The 21126-nt window shown below is 44.9% G+C and overlaps 1 protein-coding gene across 4 annotated transcripts; it reads left to right on the top strand.

Annotated features, from left to right (window-relative positions):
• The first annotated feature begins 6 nt into the window (after nt 1-6).
• Nucleotides 7-19802, top strand: GTPBP1 (GTP binding protein 1). 4 transcript variants are annotated; one of them, XM_085323458.1, is made up of 13 exons: nt 1454-1657; nt 2935-3082; nt 5840-5951; nt 8396-8576; nt 9585-9933; nt 10382-10505; nt 12476-12590; nt 13020-13164; nt 13301-13483; nt 14307-14442; nt 15026-15204; nt 15733-15930; nt 17541-19802. In XM_085323458.1, exons 3-13 carry the CDS (start codon nt 5846-5848, stop codon nt 17631-17633), a joined length of 1809 nt encoding a protein of 602 aa, XP_085179584.1. In that variant the 5' UTR covers nt 1454-1657; nt 2935-3082; nt 5840-5845; the 3' UTR covers nt 17634-19802. The 4 variants fall into 4 exon arrangements, with proteins under 4 accessions (XP_085179582.1, XP_085179584.1, XP_085179583.1 ...); XM_085323456.1 differs by lacking the exons at nt 1454-1657; nt 2935-3082 and adding an exon at nt 7-191; XM_085323457.1 differs by lacking the exon at nt 1454-1657 and having other exon boundaries at nt 2927-3082.
• Nucleotides 19803-21126: the final 1324 nt, after the last annotated feature.

Raw genomic sequence — 21126 nt, 5'->3', positions numbered from 1 at the left:
TGGCTGCGGCGGAGAGGAGCCGCTCCCCGATGGGGGGCTCCCCGGTGCCGGCCTGTATGTTCGCCCCGGAGCCCGGCTCGCCGGGCGGGGGGCCTCGCGTCGCGGCGGCTGCCTGTCCGCTCCACACCGCCTTCGACGCCGAGGACGGYGAGGCGCTCAACGGCGAGCCCGAGATCGACCTCACCAGCAAGGTAGGCCGGGTGGCGGCGGCCGGCCCGCCGGGCCCTGCTCTTCCCTCTCGCCGGCGGCCGCCTCGCCGCCTTGCCTCCCTGGCGGGGGGGGGGGGCTTGTCCGTCCTCTCCCCTTCTCTCCCCTCCCCTCCGCGCCCCCTCGCCTTGGGGGGCGGTGCGGGTCCGCGCACCCCCCCCCCGGCAGCACCCCGCGGAGGGGGCCCGGCGGTGAAGCCGGCCGCCGGCGGTGCCCGGCGCCCTCTCTCTGGGCCGAGGCGGAGAGCAGAGCCTGCCCGCAGAGCCTGGCACTGTGCGGTGCAGGAAAAAGCAAAATAAAGTTGAGCTGTGAATCGTGCTGGAAGCGAGCTACTCTCTGTCCGGGAAGGGAGGGTGCTGCCTGGCTCCCTCTCCCTGCCCTTTCTCCCCCTCGGCCTGCTGGGGAAGTGCCTACAGTGGGTGTTGCATCCTCTTAGAAAGTGCAAGCTTTGGAGCTGACAGCTGCTTTAATGTCTCACTAACGTTTTTCTTTTACGCTGGATCTCTGYAGTTATCTTTTGTGCCGGTTGTACTAGTTCCCCCGGCTTTCTTCACAGTCTTAAAAGCAGGTTAGAGCTTGTAGTTTTTGAGCACAAGAGCTTGGTGACAGGGGTGCCTTACTCTTGCAGACTAGGCTGCAGCAACACAAAAATGTTTGTCGATGTTATGTATTCCTGTGGTAGGATCCAGRTGACAAAACTATGTGATGGTCTTATTTCTGTTAGAACTAGCTTTCACTTACATCTTGTGGGAAGGTGCATTGTAATAATATGTGCATGCTGAAGCCTGCCACAAACTACATTGGTAGTCTTCAAGCTGCCTTATATTTTGTCCTAGCTGGCTGGTCTCTTTACCAGTTTGCCCTTTGCTGCCAAGGGTTCTCAGTATCCTGAAGCCACGTACTGCTCTGAAGCTTCCTGACAGCTTGATTTTGTTGACTTGTAATTATGTGCTTTAGAAGTCAGTATGGCTAGTGTTTCCTTGTAGTTCCCTGCCATCCCTCCTCTCCATGCTTCCAGCTGGAGTTGTTTCAAAATCCTGGATTTTCTTGCACTCTGTGGAGAAGCAAAGAGAGAGGCACTCTGGTGTGTGGATGACTGAAATGTTTTTAGTGTGGTGCTGTATTAAAACAAACATTATGAAGATGTCTTATAAGAAAGTAAAGGACAGAAATCAAACCTGCGGTAGCTATTGAGCCACCTGTTCATGTCTTAATGAGCTGGACAAGATTTTGATACAGGATGCCAATATCGACCTGTGCTTTATCTTGGATGTGGCTGATGCGGAAGAGGGCGCAGAGGGACGCTGAGGACTGTCACTGATTGTTGACAGCCAGGAACCTGAACAAAACTCTGAAGAAAAGAAGTGGATGCTTTTCTCCTGCAAACACCACTTTTGTTGTCAGCCAGTCTTCCATTCCTAGAAATGCGCAGGTGCTGTGGAGGTGACAGGTAAGCGGTTCTGTTTTAATGCAACTTGCTTGTGCTCCCTATGGCAGTATACACCTGCAGTCTTTTTCCTGGAGCTCTAACTCATCCCTGTCTTGGATGAGAGCTAAGACTGAGCTCTGCCCAATCTCCCCAGGTTAGTCCCTTGTTCTGTGCTCAAATCAACAATCTCATATGGTGAGAATGCAATCGTTAGTCTGGCCTTCTCCTCCTCGCCCCCCACTTCTTCCCTCTCCCTATTATCTTGTTCTTCTTCCCACCTGAATTGCTGCCCTTTGTCTTTTCCTTAGAACAGTGGTTCCACTGCAGTTTGTTTGCTAGCTGTTTCTTCTGTCCTGATGTGACCCACCACCATTCTGTTATATACTTTTCTGCCAACCTTCCCTCCTTTTTCCTCCTCTTGCCTGCAGCTCTGCAATGCTTTTGTTGTAAGGTGTGCTCTTTTTAGAGAAGAACACTTTGGGGTTCTGTTATCAAGTACACTATGTCGGTTGATCAAGCAAACAGTTCCATTCATCAGCACCAATTCATTATCACATTGATCTTAATGGGTGTTTGTTTTCCCTTCAGTAAAAATACACTGCAGTAATAATCAACCTTCAGATAAAAAGCATAGCATGCAGAACTATTAGTGAGGCGCTTTTTTTTTTTTTTTTTTTTTTACTTATTAGGTCTATGCTGATGACAAAACACAAATAGTGCTTGATGTATGTATGTCCACAGGAAACAGGAAGCAAAATTATAGAAGATGTGGATGTTAGACTGAAATATTGCAAGGCACAGGGTTTGCCTTTCCCCTAGTTTCCCAGGGCTAGTGATAGCCTTCCAGCCATGAAAAATATCAGGAGGGATGATTCCAACAAACATCAGCACTACAGACCACATAGTATTTGGTTTGCCTTTAGGCTTTAGAAATACCATGTTGTCTACCTCACAGAGAGGGAATGTGTCTTTTGTTAGGACTGCCTACAGAACTGCTGATATAACATTAGTTTGGTCTCACTGGTGTCTTGAAATTGGCGTTAATAAATACTATGGCCTCTTCCTTGCTGATGAGCAGTGCAGAATGGCATAGTCCAGCCAACTACCTGTAGCGTCTGCCCATCTCTGGTACATGGAGTTCACCTAAGCCAGTCCCAAAGCAAATCAGAGGAAAGGTGGGAAGAGTCTCCTTTCCCCRGAGATGGGGAAGGGACTTTAGAAATGACATCTCAAACTTAAAACATTTTTTTCCTGCTGCTATTAAAACAATAACTGGTTGTTACTTTTTTGCCCTATAGGAAATCTGAGGTTGCTAGACCCGCATGGCTCCTACTGTTAACTGCTCGGTGCCTGGCAAAGTTGAAAGAACAAAGTGAAAAATTTTTACTTTGGAAACCTTTGAAAAACAAGAATACGTAGTGCAAGCATGGAGGGAATTTCTCAAAGGTGAAAAGCAAAAACAAAAAACCAAAACCTAAAAACAAAAAACTCAGAGAGGTCAAGATGGAAGGCCTTTCTCTAACCAAGGAGTTGGCAAATCAGGCTCCCACTGTCCAGGGAGCTAGAGGAAAGGGATCCTCAAAACAGCAAGTAAGGTCTTGCAGTGACCTAGGAAACTGCTGCAGAAATGGCTGAGGAGATGCAGAGGCAGCTCTTAGGAATACTGAACATCATTGGAAGCTGTGATCCATGAACTCTGCTACTTGTTCTGCATATTCTTCTCTTGACATCCCACTAAATCACATCAGCTGCAAGCTTCGTCGGCCTCAGGGTAGGCTTTGGAGGACTCCTGCTGTTAGGGACAGCAGTTTGCCAAAGGAACACCGTTCAGCAGCGCTTTTCTGCGTGGCAGTGAAAGCAACAGGGTGGGGGAGCAGAATTGTGATCAGTGCAGACTGAACGTGCATGGATGCCATGCTGTTTCAGCCCCCAGCCCTCCTGCCTGGCATCGTGAAGAAAGGCTGCAGGGGCATTTCAGCTGAGCAGCTCACTGGTATTTTAGTCAGCACCCTGCTCACACTCACTGCTGAAGCATTTGAACTCAGAAAATGAAGCTAGTGCTCAGACTTGAAGAAACTGAAGTTAAAGTGTGCATCTACACTGATTACCTCTCTGTTATTTTATTGGTCTTTATGAATACAAGAACCTATTTAATAGATCCTCCTCTGTGCCTGAGCGATGCTTGTGCATTAGCCTAAACAGTGGGCCTGTCTCCTGTGCTTCCAAGAATTTTTGAAAGTGCTCACTAGGCAAAAGAAGCCCTACATATCTACACACGGGCTCCCATTCCTGTCCCGATCCAGCCTCTAAATTGCTGCTGTTTTTCCTCTCAGTAAATTTACATCCAGTGGTCTCTTAAAAAAATCGCTACTAATCGCTACTAAAAGCAAACCCTAATCCTCTGTAGCATCAGAGAGAGACTTATGTAGCGCTGCAGATCAGACTGCCTTGTCACCTGTAGTGCTTTGCAGACCATGTCAAGTAATTCAAAGCCTTAGATAGGGCACACATCTAAAGTAGGTATGTGAAGGCAGTTGTCTCTTTTGTAGCTATATGTCTGGCGTGCATGTTCTCTGTGACTRTTAACAGTTGAGGAAAGTATTGCTTTGGCTGCTTTGAGCCTTTTAATTAGCACTTGCTGTCTGTGCTTTGGTTGTCCAGATGCATGCATCACTATAGTTTTGAAAGCTGTTTAAGCAGTAGGTATGGGCTTTTTGGTCCTATTACRCCCATAGTTTCTAATAAAGGGCTTTGTCCCCTATGATAGTAGAGGTAATTCCTCTTGAATCAACATTGTGTTGGCTGTGCTAGCAAGTCAGGCTCTTTAGATAGAGAATATTGGGCAGACTTGAAGATGCAAACACTCTGAATTGCTGTAAGCCATGTGTTTTAGGAAAATTTATTGCAGATTTCAGACCGGTCTTGGTGCATAATGGAGAGAAGTAAATCTTCGTGGTCTTGATTTGGTAGAGTGTGTATGCAAGAACAGCTAGTAGAAGTATGGATTCATTGAGTGTTGTGGTGAGCACCTACCTGTACAGCTCTCAGTAGGTGGTAGCTCTTAAAACTGCTGGTGAAAGAGCCTTTTTAACAACAGTACATATCTCAATCACAACAGCTATGAGCTGCTGTACCAGGGTGCTTGGTTGCCTGCAGATTTGTAGACATGGAGGTTGCCAGCGAGCAAATAGCCGTGGGGTCCTGAATGGGTGGTGGTCTCTTTGGTTTGCCACTGCCACACTGCCATTGTGGTGAGCCGCTGGAGATCTCTGTGTGAGCGTCTTCAGCTGTTTGACGCAGCCTTCTGCCACAAATGGTGCTGCACAGAAAGAGGTTGTTTGGACAAAAGTCCTTCCTGAAGCACTACCCTGTTCTCATTTTCTTTGTTTCTGTCCACTTTTTCTTTCTCTTGATGCMTCTGCAGGGGAGGGCCAAGGAAATTATCATTGTTGCAGTAACTGCAGTCAAAGCTTGTTGGTGAGACAGCTGCTGGCTTGCAAAACTGCAGCCCTCCACTGGTGAAATGTCTGACTATGCTTGTACAAACTGCTTTATGTGTCTGTCTGTCAGCATTGTGGTGTGAAGTGCCTAAAGTTTTGTTAGGAACTTRAAAAGAATCCTTATTTCTGTTCTCTCCTTCTCCTCTGTCCCCTTGGAAAACAAAAGAGGAAATCACATATGTGAAAGACTTATAAGACAYTCTAGGTTTCGATGCCTAGGAGTGCTGTGCAGTGAGGTCTGACTAGCTTTCTCTGGCTGTCCCACCATGCTTTGGGAAACARCAGCACAGTGTGTGGTGGAGGCTGTTTTGAGTACGTAGCTAAGCAATTTTTTGAAGGAGAACACTTCCTGCTTCCCTTGCATKGAAACATGTATTACATGGAAGTAAAAGTGGGATGTTCACTTAAATGTGAGTTTAAAACATTGGTTACCTCAAAACGAGATGCTTGGTATTATTATTTGCTTTGGAGTAACTCTTCCATCATAAACAAATTGAGCTCTGACAAATAACTTCTTGCACTGTCACAGGAAAATAGCTGTCAGCAAAGCAGGTATTTTTTAAAAAAAAAAGTATGACAGAAAGTGATCTTTAAAAAAGAGCCTTCCTTCAGTGAAGTGCATTGATTGCTTGTCCGTATAACAGAAGGTTGTTTTGAAACTTTGTTTGTCATCCGCAAATTGAATATTTAATCTTTTTTCCAGCTGGTGATGGTGAGTCCAACTTCAGAGCAGTATGACAGTTTGCTTCGGCAGATGTCAGAGAGAATCGATGAGGGATGTGGGGAGACCATCTATGTCATTGGACAAGGATCAGGTGAGTTTAGCTTCCTCTAGAAAACTACAGAGAACRTAGSTTCCTCTAGAAAACTACAGAGAACGTTGATGTTATGAGAAAAGCCTAGTTCATCTAGCTAGGGTGCTGATGAAGGTAGGTTCCAGAACTTGGAAACCTCCATGAAATATAAAAGAGAAGATACGGGATAGATTCTTTTTCCATCCCTGCCGGCAACTATCTTATCTGGAACAGCTGTACAGACTTTTCCTGTAAAATCATAAAAGTTATTTTTTGAAATAAGGCATAAATTGTCTAGGCTTGCCAGAAGAAGGTGAAGGATCTGAAATTACAGTACGAGTTTGGATATAAGGGAGGTCCTGTTATGTCTGCTTTTGCTCACTTTTCCATTGAAATAACATACCTTTTTTTTTTTTTTAACTGCACGAGAAGGTTATTTGGAAATACTTCAGACAGCCAAAGTAGCTGCTCTGACTTTCTCTGGTAGTGTTTCCTAGTTTCCTTGTGCTGTGTAGAGGAAGGTTTTCCTCTTCTAAACATAATGTCTTTCATGTCACATTCACTAGGGGGTGACTGCAGTCATTTGCCTTTTGTAGATTTTTCTAGTTTCGTTCCRGTTATCTTTTCTTTGTTCTTTTTCACAGTTCAAATATTTGAATTTGATACTGATGAACATACTGAACATGGCCTTGCTTAGAAATAGAAGTTTCTTTTCTGAATGCAAAACAAGTTGTATAAGAATATCATAAGGCAAAATGTATGTTTCAAAAGTATTAAATATTTGTTATTTTTTATAAAACTTGTTATGACCAGGAGTCCTACTGTTGAATAAGTTTGGGGAAGGATACAAAACACTAGGCTTTGGTGCTAGAGTTGGCTGAGGTAATGGTGGGAGAGAGAGACATTATCTCAGAACTGTGTTTGTTGGGTTTTCTTGGTGTCTTGCAAAGCAGCTAATGCAGAAGAGAAGCCAAGATTAGATGCCTAGTGGTCACCCAGCCAGTATCACAGGGATAATGCTCTTGCATCCAAGCAAGCTTCCCATGTGTGCTCTGATTCTCTGGCATTTGGGATAAGCACATCTGCAGGGGAGATCTAGCTAGTTGGGTTAGTAAGTACTTTCCCTTCTAGGATGTCTCATGAGGAGGTTGGTTGATGGTTGTGGTGATGTGCTTAGGAATAGRCATTTATTTCTTAAAAGATAAGCTATCTGACTTCATTTCAGGCTACTGAAAATCGGAGTCTTTTCTGTAGATTGAGGCTATTGGTACTGATAGCCTAAGGGGGAGAAAAAATCTTGATGTTCTATTTAAAGCCTCTTTCTCACTACGAATGTCTATGATTTTGATCATCATGGATACCATACTCAGACTAGAGGGCCAGTAAAGACTGCTGGATGGCTCACTGCTTCACCAGCACTGAGCCTTCACTTTCTTACCAGCTCCTTCTCTCTTCTTTCCCCTACTCTTCATTCCACTTCTCTAAACCAGGACCCCAGCCCTGGTRCCTTTTGTTTTCTCCACCATCTCAACTTCCCAGTCTTGCCCAATAACTCTCCTTGTGCAAATTGCAGTTACTAGCTGATGACACAGCCGTACATGCGAATGAGTAAGTACACARCGATAGCTCTGGTCATCCAGATGCTGTGTCTGTCTCTGCCTTCCTTTATTTTTGTTTTGTTTTTTTTTTTAACCTAAAGAGAAGATCCTGGTATGAAATATGTGCAGCTTCTTAGCACCTGAGATAGGAGGGCAGCTGAGAGATGTGGSAGTCTTTAAGCTGCCTAGGCAGTCAGTACTGGCTTGCCCTGGCTGTCAGCTCTTTGCTTGGGAAGGCTGCTCAGAGRCAACAGTGGCTCCTTGCTTTTTCCTCGCCTCCTGTGTACTTGGCAGCATTTCATTCAAGTGCTGAGGTGAAAGTAGTGAGATAGGCCAAAAACGTTGTTTTAATTGGGGTGTGGRGGACTAAGAAATTACTGTGCAGGCCAAACTTGCAGGAAAATGGTCTTGAGTTTTGGTTTTGTTAAATAAGCTGTTTGTTTAAATTGGTCCAATTGCCACAGAGCTCTGCTTTTGTTAATGTTTTTCTTTTTTCTGTTGCAATGGGAGAGGAGATTTTTTATCTGACTATGAAGGAAGTTGCATACAAATATGTGAACTTCAATATGTGAAGTAAGCAAATTTAGATCTTTCTTGCCAAGCCCTAAGTTTCATTTGTACTAATTGTAAAGAAAACTCTTTTAGATGAAAGATGGTGACTTTCTAATATGTTTTCAGACTTAAAGTGAAGATCATCTTTTTTTTTCTCTCTTGGGTGAAGGGTGCTTAATCTTTTTACATGGTTGATGTCTCCAGTCCACATATAAATCCTGATCAATGTGAAAGACTCAGATGGAATGAAATTGCTGCCGGCTGTTGCGAGGTGATGTTCACTGTCTATCCTTTGCTTCCTGAACTTCTTACTAGATGGGACTGAATATGGTCTGAGTGAGGCAGACATGGAAGCATCCTATGCTACGCTGAAGAGCATGGCAGAGCAAATTGAAGCAGATGTGATCCTTCTGCGGGAACACCAGGAAGCAGGGGGCAAGGTGCGGGACTACCTTGTTCGGAAACGTGTGGGTGACAACGACTTCCTGGAGGTCAGGTGAGGAGCCGGGTGGAGACAAGATTAGTCAGCACCCTGGCTGCATTTTTACCAYGTGAGCAGTCAATGACGCTGAGCCAGCAACGCTGGTTGGAGTCTGGGTGTTGTAGCCACTCCACAAAGAGAATTGAACTTGACCACTCCTTGCTAATTAAATATTTTTGTTGTTGCTGTTTCTTTTGTGTACAAACTGTTTGTGGTTATTTGTCTGTATTTAGCTAAGGGCTATTGTCTGGGTGACAACTTCCTGGTTTGGAGGTCTTTTGTGTGCTTGAATCCTAGCAGGGACTCGTGTGTGTGTGCGCGCACTGCTGGAATAAAATTCTTGTGACTRATGGTTCAATTCTGTTACAGGATTGTGGTGATTCAAGTCACCTTTTAATGGACATCTTATAGCTTATATAGYGCAACTTAAGAGTCTACCCAGATCTGAATGGAATGAATTTTCCAACATTTGCCAACAGTTGTAATGGCCACCTTTATCGGAGACAGGAAGGAGGCTGCTGTGGGTATCCTCCTAAAAATGGTTCCCTTGATCAAGCGTACATTGTTGTATGATCTTTGCCATTTCTGGGAACACTGAAACTGAAATTTCAGTGTTTTCCGTAGTATCTGGTGCTATTGCAACATGAGGAAGATGAAAAAAGGAGAGGTATTATAGGAATACCAAGCTGGAGTTTAGACTTTGCTTTTGAATCGGCACAGTACACATCTGTTTGCGGAGATTAGGAATGGAGGGGATTTATACTGTGTATAGCATTAAGCAATCCTGGATTCTGTCTGTTGTTGGCACCAGTAACATGTTTCTACAGTCTTGATTCAGAGCCTGGGATCTCTCCTGTTGACTAACAACCATTAAAGTATCACTGCTGAGCTTGTGAAGAGCTAACATTTTTGAACCTCTGTTTGAAAGTTGGTGAGAATAAAGTTTAAATATTTGCAGCAGAAGTGGTGTGTTTTCCTTCAGATATCAGATTTTACCAGGTTCCTTTTTCCTTTCTCTTTCAGGGTAGCAGTGGTTGGAAATGTGGATGCAGGAAAGAGCACATTGCTTGGTGTCTTGACACATGGTGAACTAGACAATGGCCGAGGCTTTGCTCGGCAAAAGCTCTTCCGGCATAAGCATGAGATTGAATCAGGCCGCACCAGCAGCGTGGGCAATGATATTTTGGGCTTCGACAGTGAGGGCAACGTGGTGAACAAGCCTGACAGCCATGGTGGCAGCTTGGAATGGACCAAGATCTGTGAGAAATCCACCAAGGTTATAACTTTCATTGATCTTGCTGGTCATGAAAAGTACCTGAAAACCACCGTCTTTGGCATGACTGGCCATTTACCTGACTTCTGCATGCTTATGGTATGTAGCAAGARAGATGTTTAGTACCAACAGGATGTTCTTCGTAGCTGTAACCCTTTTTCAACTTCTTTCCTATTGCAAGGTGCCTGTGGGGTTTCAGGGGAGGCMGTGACTTTCAGAGGTGAAGAGCAACAGCCACTGTAGGGATGTAGCCAGGACTCAGAGGAAAGTGCCCTAGGATTGTCAGTCACTGACAATGTATGATTCTTGAAAAAACACCAAAATGCCTTGATAAAATTGAAGAGAAGTGAGTCCTTACTAGCTGCCTGTCTTTTCCTACCAGTATGTTCAAAAGCATTTGAAAAGAGCTGGGTCTGTATGCGTAGTCCCAGTGACACTTTGGCAGCCTAGTCACAGCCTACTGCATATCTGACACAAGGCCTTCTCTCTAGCCCAGCTCATTGCAGGAGGAAAACTTGCATTACCATATCCTGTATTCCTGGTGTAGGTTGGCAGTAACGCTGGGATTGTTGGAATGACCAAGGAGCACTTGGGCCTGGCACTGGCACTCAATGTTCCTGTCTTTGTTGTGGTGACCAAGATTGACATGTGCCCTGCCAACATCCTACAAGGTAAATGTAGCTCTTTCAAGGGTGTTTCTTATCTCCTGATGTGYTGTTGCCCCTTGCTTGGATTGAGAAATTATTGCTAGAAGAAAGGCTTGCTGGCTGTTTTTGACTGTGTCTTAAATGTTTTAGAAATCCATCCTTCTCCCCTGCTCATTTTGCAAGGCGTTTCCTTGCAGTTATCATTTCCAAATTATCCAGATGTGGGGAGCTCAGCTGGGTGACGAAGAAGTTTGGGATTAGTGTTTTGCTTTGTCTCTGGGTATCCAAACCTGGGGAGATACTCTGGATATTCATTTGAAAGCTCCTGCTTTTCTCCTTGCGCACGGTTTGAATGTTATCTTAAGCTGTGATCAGACTTGTTCTCTCTGGCAGCAGCTAAGTGAAGAGATGTCCAGGTGAGCAGGACATGACAAGCAGCTGACAGCAGTCACATCACAGATTTTCTGGCRTATGTACACATCTGTCCAAACAGCCAGCCAGAACTCAATAAATCATGGTTCAAAGCAGCTGCCTACGTGGATTTTGGCAATAGAACTGGAAATGGCAATGAGCAACAGGGGCTAACGATGGCTTTGTTTAGCGCCAGTTAAAGCAGTACCTCTAACCCCAGCACTGGCCCCTTGCTTATGCTTGACATTTTCACAGGCTGTGATCAACTCTCACCTTTGAAATCCTCCTGACTRATTTGTTTCTTACACCTTCAGGAACATATTGTGATTACTTGAATTAGCGCTTATTTTGAGTAGCAGTCCTGAGAATCGGAAAAATTAATGCTCCCAGTGCAGTCTGTACTTCGTTCATTTTTGTAAAAATCCTAAATGTGTTTTAGGTAAATAGAGGCATGTGATCAAAAGATAATCTAAATGTGTTTATTTATAGTAGATGTTTAGCAAATAAATAGAGGCATGTGATCAAAAGATAATCTAAATGTGTTTATTTATAGTAGATGTTTAGCAAATAAATGTAAGGCCTGGATATATGATCAATACCTAGGAAGGAAGAAAGGGGAATGTTTGGTAAAGGATGAGGAGAGAAGAGTTGCTCTTGGGAGAGGCCACTGCAGTGTCATATTCTGTTTAAATTAAATAGACACAAGATTTGGCTCAAATGYATCTGTGAAGACCAGATGGCAAGATTAGATGTTTGTGCTTCTGTACCCAAAACATTACTTTCTCATGGATGTTCATTAGTTCACAAAAATCATCTAATTGGATGATAATTGCAGAATATAAATGATTTGCTGTTTTAAGTGCTTATTAGCTTTTTATTTTCCCCCCTCATCTGTCGTGAAGTTCTTTGTGGGAGATTTATTTTCTGTTGGTGCATCAGGTATTGCTCCTGCTGAGTGTCAGCTATGAGGCTTAAACRAAATAAATTAAAAAGAAACAAGAAAGCAGAGTCAGGAACCAGGAGACTTGTCCTAAAACAGTTGTTTCTGGTTCTGGCCCCCCTGCATTGTCCTAGTCTGTGATGATGATCTTTCACCACTTCCATGCTTCTCTAACCTCCTAGGGCAGGTTGGTTGCTGGAAAAAGTATGTTGAGGTTTGTTCTGGCAAACTTAAGTTCTAGTTCACGTGTTCTCAAGTGTTTCAATTGTGAGTGCTGCTGATCTTCGTTAAATTTAATGTAAGAATTACTTTATAGGAAGAGGAAGTATCTTGCAACTGCTTAAAGCTGCTTAATACACAACTAAAATTTTGGCTTCGTAGTATTGCAGYTGTAGATGCAAACATGTATGACTGTTCACATACAGTGTCACTTGGCAGTAGCTAGCTGGCATGAAAATGAAGAGGTAGAATCGCTCCTAAGTCCCACCTTGGCTGCAGCAAACACCTAGCCTCACTCACTCTTTTAGCCACCTTCTCCAGTCTGGTCATGACAAGAGTACCAGTCGCCCTTGGGRAAACCCAACAAAGGCAATTTTTGAAGAGGAGAGATGCTACCCTAACAATGTTCATTTCACCCTTTAAGAAACCCTGAAGCTGTTACAGCGACTGCTGAAGTCCCCAGGGTGCAGGAAGATTCCCGTCCTGGTTCAGAGCAAGGATGATGTCATTGTAACAGCCTCCAACTTCAGCTCAGAGAGGTAATGGGAGTAGTGGAGAGTCATTTGTCTTTTGGTCCTACCTGGAGACCGGGCAAGAAGATAAGGAAAAACAGTCCCATCATCTAGATATGTTAAAGTTATATTTGCCCCATAGTGTTCTGATTGCATAAGAATGTGTTGATTCTGAGACTGACCTGCTAGCGTTTCCCTGTTTGAAACAGAAATGAGAAGCTGCTTCAGGGTATTCAGCTTCCCTCAATCTTGGAACCTTACACCTTTTTTTCTAAATATCATTAGGAAGATAGAGACAATGTTGCAGGGTTTAAAACAGTCTGACTTTGCTTGCCAGGTTCTCCCTTCCTAGCAGTGTGTTTTGAATTCAATCCAAGATTTTGGATGTCTCCCTACACTTGGAATCCCAGGCAAGAAGGCCAACTAACTCCTTTTCTTATCACTTTTCCTTTTCAGGATGTGCCCAATTTTCCAGATTTCAAATGTCACTGGGGAGAACCTGGATTTGTTAAAGATGTTTCTTAATCTCTTGTCTCCACGGACCAGTTATAGAGAAGAAGAGCCAGCAGAATTCCAGATAGATGATACTTACTCTGTCCCGGTAAGGAGCCTGATGGTAGAAGAATTTGCTGTTCTGTGTTTTTAGTTGAAGAGGCTATCTTGCCCAGAGAAGGCGTTCTTGAGCTCTTCTGCTAGCATGGTTGAGTAACCTCACTGATGCTTCTTTTCTGGCATAGGGYGTAGGAACAGTTGTGTCTGGAACGACACTAAGAGGCCTAATCAAGCTAAATGACACCCTGCTGCTGGGGCCGGATCCCCTTGGCAACTTCCTGCCTATTGCTGTCAAGTCCATCCACCGCAAGAGAATGCCTGTCAAAGAAGTTCGCGGAGGCCAGACTGCCTCCTTTGCTTTGAAAAAGGTGAGATGTTCTGCTCTAGTCCCCAAGAGTTGGAGCTACTGTCCCGATTTCAGAGTGCTCTTGGAGTTCAGCTGCAGTCAACCTGCTGCAAACCTCAGCTGCCTCATTTCGCATAATAATAAAATCACAAAGAATCTCTGTAGGTCCTGTGTCCTAATCCTTCCACCTGACAGGTGCCAAGTAATAGCAGTGGGCCCAAAGTAGCAAGGAACAGCATTGGAGATCTCTAAGAGAAAAGAGGTGTTACAAGAAAAGTCTCCCTCCGTGCTTACAACTGCATTAGTGTCCTGGGTAGGATAATTACAGTACATGTGTTCTAAAGTGTTAGGACCAGATCTGAGTTTTAAAAATTAGCAAACCTTAGTGCGATTTCCCTTGTGAAAGGCTTTTGTCAGTAGGAGCTGCACTGATTTTAAGATGAATAGCTTAAGCTATATCAAACTCCATGCGTCCGAGCCTATTACTTTGTGTTAGTGAACATTGAGCTTTTGGAAAGTTCATCTATTTGGGTAATGCAGARTGAGGATGCATATTTTGCTTTTAGAAAAGCAGTGAGTTAACACTTCTCTCTGTGTCCAGCATTCTGGAGCATTTTAGTCAGCTCTCTGACTAAAACCGTTTCAGAAACTCCCACTGAACTTGATTTTTGCAACCTAGGTATAACATTGTTACATGCAACTGAACAGCTCTGGCTTTGCCTTTTAGTGGGCATGAGCTAATATCTGTGAAATCTGTTGGGATCCTTCTGGATGCACTCAGCCAGAGAAGCAATTTTTTTAACCAGGCAAAACATGCTCAGCTCTTCCATGTCTCTTCTTTTTAGATCAAGCGTTCTTCCATCCGGAAAGGCATGGTAATGGTGTCCCCCCGCCTGAACCCACAAGCATCATGGGAGTTTGAAGCGGAGATTCTGGTACTCCATCACCCCACCACCATTAGCCCACGGTATCAGGCCATGGGTATGTGTCTCACTGTCATCTAATATTCTTTGTTTCCCAGCAGTAACAGTTTACATCATCTCTAGCCTGAGGTTGTTTTGCTCCTGATGGCTGTGTCAACCTGAGTAAAAGCCACAGTTCCTTGTGTTAACTTCCCCAGCCATGTGCTAAAGAGAGGGTAGGGAGCTGACAGAGAAGAGCAGGGGAGATGCTGTAGGTAAAAAGGARATTGCTAATTCCAAGTGTAATTGGAACCTGTTTGAGCCAGGCCTCTGGTGCAGAGTTTCTTCAGCTTCATGCACTAAGAGACTCATTTGGGGGTCCTGCCCTCTAGCCCAGTTGCTTGGTGTGTAGGGTTCTGTTGAGGGTCCCTCAGGAAAGTCTTTGTTCTAAGGCAACTGCTCTAGCTTAGATGTGTTTTCTTYTTGAGGACTGAACAAAGGCAGCCCCATGACCCATACAGTCTTTTGTACGTGGTAGACTTTTTCATTCCATACTCAATGCTGTTAACTATAAAATAGCAAGAGCTGTCTTAGATGTCTCTCTGAAGCTTGTTCCACTAATGGCACTGGCTGTTGAAAGCCTTTGTGCGTTACATTCACAGTGCATTGTGGCAGCATCCGCCAGACGGCCACGATTCTCAGCATGGACAAGGACTGCCTGAGGACAGGGGACAAAGCCACAGTGCACTTTCGCTTCATCAAAACCCCGGAATATTTACATATAGACCAGCGGCTGGTCTTCCGTGAAGGCCGCACCAAAGCTGTGGGTACCATCACTAAGGTAAAGGCTGAAGGGTTCAATTTTTTGCCCATTAGCTACTTTTGGCACTGAGAAGCCAGCAGGAGAATCTGGATAGCTCTGGAGAACTGAGGGAAGAGGCTGTCCTTTGATGACAAATGTCAGTCCTGACRTGGGTTGCAGATGACCAATGTGCACTGCTGTGTGATGACTCTTGGCTGGTGTGAATGAGAGAATGAGAAGGTGGGRGTGTGTCAGATGCCTGTAGCTCTCGGGCTTGGACTCTTTCTAACACCTTATAGCTGGTCACTTTGAGTCATGTCATGGGAGAGCTGAGCATCATCTCAGCTGAATGGAGCTTTCAGCCCTACAGGGGTTCTTGAGGGCAGCTCAGGGGCTCATTGATGGGTCAGCTTAGGTTCCTTTGAACAGCTGCTGCCTGTGTTGTTCTCCTAATGGCTGTTGATATCAATTCTTTTCAGGCTTTTTATTAAAAAGCAACAATGAACCTTGCCAGACTGCCCCTGCTGTTTTAATGCTGCTTTTGTCTCCTCTCTTTGTAATGTGCAGTTACTCCAGACCACCAATAACTCGCCAATGAACTCCAAACCACAGCAGATAAAGATGCAGTCAACAAAGAAGGGAGCCCTTACGAAACGAGAGGATAGTGTGCCCCCAGTTGGGACAGCAGCTGCGGGACCACCAGCTGGGGATGAGGCTCCCTCAACAGCTGCAGCATCATTGACACCTACTGCCCTGCAACCACCGGTAAGTGAGGGAAATATCATGTCTCTCCTAGCTGTTTGCATCCTGTCTTCCAGCTGTTGGGGGAATGATGCTCTAAATTATAAGCATTATCCCCTCACACCCTTGCCCTCACATTGGAACTCAATGTGTGACAGAAACAAATAGAAATATGAGTAGTCTCACAGCAAGAATCGGGATTCTCTGACTGTGATTTTTTTTTTTCATAGCTGACCTTTCAGCAGCTAGCAGATTAGGATCATAGATAATTCAGGTGGGAAGACAGACCAACCTTCTGCTCAAAGTAGATTAGTGATGAGGTCAGACCAGGATGCTCAGGGTTTTACCAGTTGTATCTTGAAAACCTCCAAGGATGAAGACTGTACAAGCTCTCTGGGCTGTACCCACTGGTTACACAGTTGGACTGTACAATCTGTTCCACTGCTTGAATGTCCCTGTGGTAAAAGAGCAATCTCTTTGTATCCAGTAGCTGTACTAGTAAAGTATCTAAGATCCAGAGTCACAGAATGAGACTCTGCTGTCCACATGAATAATAGAACATTCCTGCCATAGAGAAACTACARTCTAAATCTAGTGATATCAGGCACTGGTCATCTGCATTTTCAAGGAAGCAAGATGGACATGTCCAAGGTGAAGAAAAGACCTTTCTAGCTCCAAATACTTAAAAATTTGTCCGAGTTGCTTTACTGCTTAGGACTTCTCAGCTTGTGTGAGAGGGATACCCRGCCTTTCTGGTCTGAAATGAAGGGAAAACTTAGTTCTAATTGCAAGCTTTGGGAACTCTTTATCAGCTTTATTGCATGGTCTTCTCCTTTTAGTATACCTACCTAGTAAGCAAAAGGTTCAGAAACTGATTCTGTGAAGCAACTTGATTTCTTAGTCAGTGTTCCTCCCCTTAATTTTAACTGTCTTTTTCCCTCTGTCAAATCTCACCTTCTTGAGCCAGGCTAGTTGCTGGAAGAGGGCTCTGTGGCAGAGGTTCTCTCCCTTTGCATATACCTGTCATTTCTTTCTGATCCRTCCCCAATTCTTCCTTGTCTTTATTATGGCATCACTGTGGTTGTAAATAGTGGTCCCAGCTTGCTCTTTGTTTTATACCTTCCTCTGAGAGTATGTTGCTTTTGCTCTTGCTTATCTCTGTCTCTCTCTCCTTGCTGCTCCCCCTCAGCCTGCACTGGATGAAGAGCCCCACACCCGTGAGGGCAATAAGGTATTTCAAACCAGCTGTTCAGCTGCTTCAAAAGAGAGTGATGGGCTTGCTGACCTGAGTCTGGGAACAGAGTCATGTTAGCAAGAGTCCTGGGCGAGGGATTCTCCTTCCATTCCCTAAAAAGCAGAGGGAATCCAAGGCCTGAATTTCCGAGACGCTGAGCCTCCACTGGCTTTTGTGAGAGTTAAGCATTCAGAACATTGGGAAATCAGTTCTAACTTACTGGACCAAACTTCATGGTGTGTGTGTCTGTTTCTTTCTTCCTTTGTGCTGAAGGAAGCTGATCAGTCAAAAGTGTCCTTACAGTTTCTGGATGTGTGTTATAGTCTATTTGAACTCCTGCTGTGCTGATATTCTGATTCAGCGGTCACTGCACACTAAAACTTCTCTTCTTGTTTTACAGTCAAAAGTTGGAGGAGGAGGCCGGCGACGTGGGGGTCAGCGCCATAAAGTGAAGTCTCAGGGAGCCTGTGTGACTCCTGCCAGTGGCTGCTGAATTTCTTACCCCTCCTTCTTCTGAGGAATTTCTCCCCTTCCTTTCATTTCTTATCCAAAAGATCCAGAGCAGCTTAAACCAAAACCCATCCCAGCTGATCTGCTGCAGAAGAATCTCCTCCCTCCTCCCCAGAGGAAATGATGGAGAGGAACATAACTTATAAGCTAATGAAGGTGATAAGACACACRGAACTGAGCAACTGACACCTTCCTCCTCCCCCTATCAAAACATTTTTTACATCATGGGCTTAGTTTTTGTTACTAGTTTTTATTATGTTTTGTGTGCATGAAGATGCGAGGAGAGTCTGGATAGAATTGAGAAGAGCCAGTTAGCTGCCTCCCTCCTCCCTCATACCGCTCTGTCTAGAGGACTTGCTGCTCTCTCCTATATGCTGTCTCAGATCCAGGGGCTATCAAACACCTGAAATTTCAGACTTGCAAATTTTAAAACATGTTGCCTAGGATGGCTGCATATGGCCTTGATTCCTCACCTGTATGGTCCTGTGCCAAGTGTGTTCTGGACTCTCCCCATCTTAAACTGTTTGTAAGTGGATAAATTTAATGTTGTGGTGACTGAAGTTTGAAGGTAAGAAAATTCACCAGATGAAGGTTTAAGAGCAAAGTTGGAAAGCAGTTCTTGATCTTAAGTTGAGGTATCTTATACCAAGTATCCTCAAATACATTAACAGCAGTTAAGATTTTTAATCAGAGACAGAATTAAATGGGCAGTCATTTGCCCATCCTGTTTCCCTTTCCACCCTGCTACTTTTCCTGTTGTCTGTTCAGTGCATATTGGAGCAAATCCTACCTGCCTTTCAAGGCTGTGGCAACACAACTAACAGTATTAGGAATGTGGTGCAGGGACRCTCAGTCTGTCCCTTGAGCCAGAGAAGGAGTATTCTCACTGTGATGGAGAGCGATCACAGATGGGAATATACCTTTGGAATAGAGGCAGCAGGCAAATGTTACCTTCCCGTGGCTTTGCCTACTCCAAAATTTCCCACCTCTCTTCTGGAACTCRCTGGCCAAAGCATGCCATGACTGATCCTGCTTGGGATTTGTCGTCYCTCCTCTCGGACAAGGAGGGCAATGATGAATTGGTTTCAGGCTTTAAAAAAAAAAAAGTACTTTCAGCTTTGGAAGTACATGGTAATTTTTTTAAATAAGTTCTGGCTTCTTCAGGAAGACCCTGCAAGGATGCTCTATGAATTGACTTGATATCAGTATCATGTCTTTTAACCCCAGCCTCTGTGAGTGATCAGTTCTCTGCTTGTTCTTACCTCTTCTATCCCTGCCTATTCACTTTGCTCCCTGAAGGACAAGACTTATCCTCTGTAGCGATAAGTGGGAGTGTATCAAAGTGTTGAGGGAGGAGATGGTATTATAAGCATATTATTGCTCTCCACTGCGTGTGCAGTCAGCCTCAGTTTCTCTGTTTGAGGGTCTCCTCCTCCAATGAAATGCTTTTGATTAGGGGAAGACTTTAAAGTTTCTGCCCCTCTTTTCTACAGGGTTGTTCCTGTTTCCCTCTGTGGCAATTACCAGAAGTAGGGAGTTCATTCCCTTTTGCCTTGTGATTTGAGCTAGGTTTTAAAGCCAGCTGAACAAGAATAGGTTGTAAGGCTCTGGGGAGAAAGAGCATGTCTTGATGCTGGTATAGCAGCACTCCAAAAGGATTAAGCAGTGTGGGAGAGGTGAGGAATATGGATTGGAGATAAGAGTACTTTGCCTTAGAGACTGTAGTAGCCTGAGTGTCGGTGGAAGCGTAGGGAGGTTAGACAGTCCTTTCCAAGCTATGTGCCTAAATACCAACACTTTCCTGGGGAGGAATTATAGGCAGCTACAACACTAATAGCACCCACATTCTGAGGGGGTGTGAAGTGTGGCTAGCAGAGCATGAGGGCCTGGACTGTTCTGGCTCTATAGCAGCATCACACTGCATCTGATTTCACTGCCCTCTGTTTCTGCAGGGAGCAGAGAGCTCCGGCAGTTTTTTATTTCTCCATTCCTTGTGCTCCAAATGAAGGAGGCTGCTGAGACTAGAAAAGGATTTACTTCAGTTCATGTGAAGGAGGTGGTGTGATCTCTCTTTTGTGACCAGCATTCAAAGATCACTCAGGCTGATGTGATCTATAAAATAAATTTTAAAAAAGTTTGTTCAAAGTTAAAATATGTCTTGTTGCTTTTTGTCCTGTTGGAAAAACAGCGCTTGCAGGCTTCACACTGAAAACCAGAACAAGGGTGTTTGTTTGGCACCATACTCCTCTGCTAAATATGAAAGGAGGCTGCATTTGTAGTGAAGGCAAGGGAGTGACTTCAACAAGAGCGTTGCAGCTGATCCTCTGTACAGTCCCTACAGCTTTTATTGTGTGTCAGGTTTAGTGCTTCGAAGTAGTGAAGTGGTGAAATGAGAACTCCTGCATGCCGTGTGTGTAAAGCACTGCTTTAGGAGATCATTTGGGGCCAGCTCCAGCTGAGGCACTTTGGCTCACTGCAGGATGTAGGTTTCTGCACAGCATTTTCACTGCCTGCATAAACTTGTGCTCGCTGGGCCCTTGTGGTGATCTGCGCCTCACCTGTCTCTGTAAATACAGAGGGACTCTCCAGAGCTTGGAATTGGCCTTTTCCTGCTTCCTYGGTTGATCTCAAAGCGGTTCACGAAGGCTTTTCCTGCCTTTCCTAACACAGGTAAGTGTTGGCCTGGGAGCTGGTGGTAGCCAGACTAAAGGCCCGTGCAGCCCCTGTCCTCCTGCTGTATSTGGCATTGCAGGCACCTGTGGGGAGGGGAGCACACCTCCTGCAGCACGTCTGCTRTCTCTGGGTGCTTGCACTTGAGCCCTTGCTCTTCTCCACCCAGTGCCCCATCCCTTTTCATCTGTTGTCTGTATAACCAGGTGTCCTTCCTGCTCCCCTCTCCCTGGGGGAAGCCAGTGAGGACAGTGGCCAGTACAGAATTAAGCCTTCCTCTAGCATGGCTTTCCTCTGAGGAGCTGCTGGAAATCCCTTGACRTGGAGTCTGCTTCTGGTCCATTCTGTTCCAGTAGACACCGGTGGGACTCCCCTTGCCTCCTCAAAGTCTGACTGATCCCCTTTTTGTAACCATGTTTATACTCCTGGTTAACTTCCTTAATCTGAGTATCAAGTACTTCCTTTTCACTTGTTCTCAGCCTGCTGCCKAGTGATTTTTATCCTGTGTTAGGAGAATAACGTATAGCTAATCTTAACTGTGCTTTGTGTCAAGGCTCGTCGTTCTCCCTGTTACCCATACCTCACTTACTTATGCCTCCTCACTGCCCAGCTGGGTTCAGCTCCTGCCTGTGACAAGGTGGAGGACAGACTAGCATCTAGGGCTGACTCAGGCACTGTGCGATGGATTGACTGTGCGGCATAGCTGGGCCTTTCAGCATGACAGACTCTAAATTTAGCAATTTCTGTTGGGATCACTGCCCCAGATGGGTAAGGAGATGCAAGTACTGCAGGGAATGCCTGAAGAG

Source organism: Rhea americana, unplaced genomic scaffold (genome assembly GCF_003343005.1).
Source record: "Rhea americana isolate MKP2758 unplaced genomic scaffold, rheAme1 scaffold_85, whole genome shotgun sequence".
Lineage (NCBI taxonomy): Eukaryota > Metazoa > Chordata > Aves > Rheiformes > Rheidae > Rhea > Rhea americana.
Note: the sequence above shows the minus strand (reverse complement) of the source record. Positions and strands in the feature narration are given on the sequence as shown.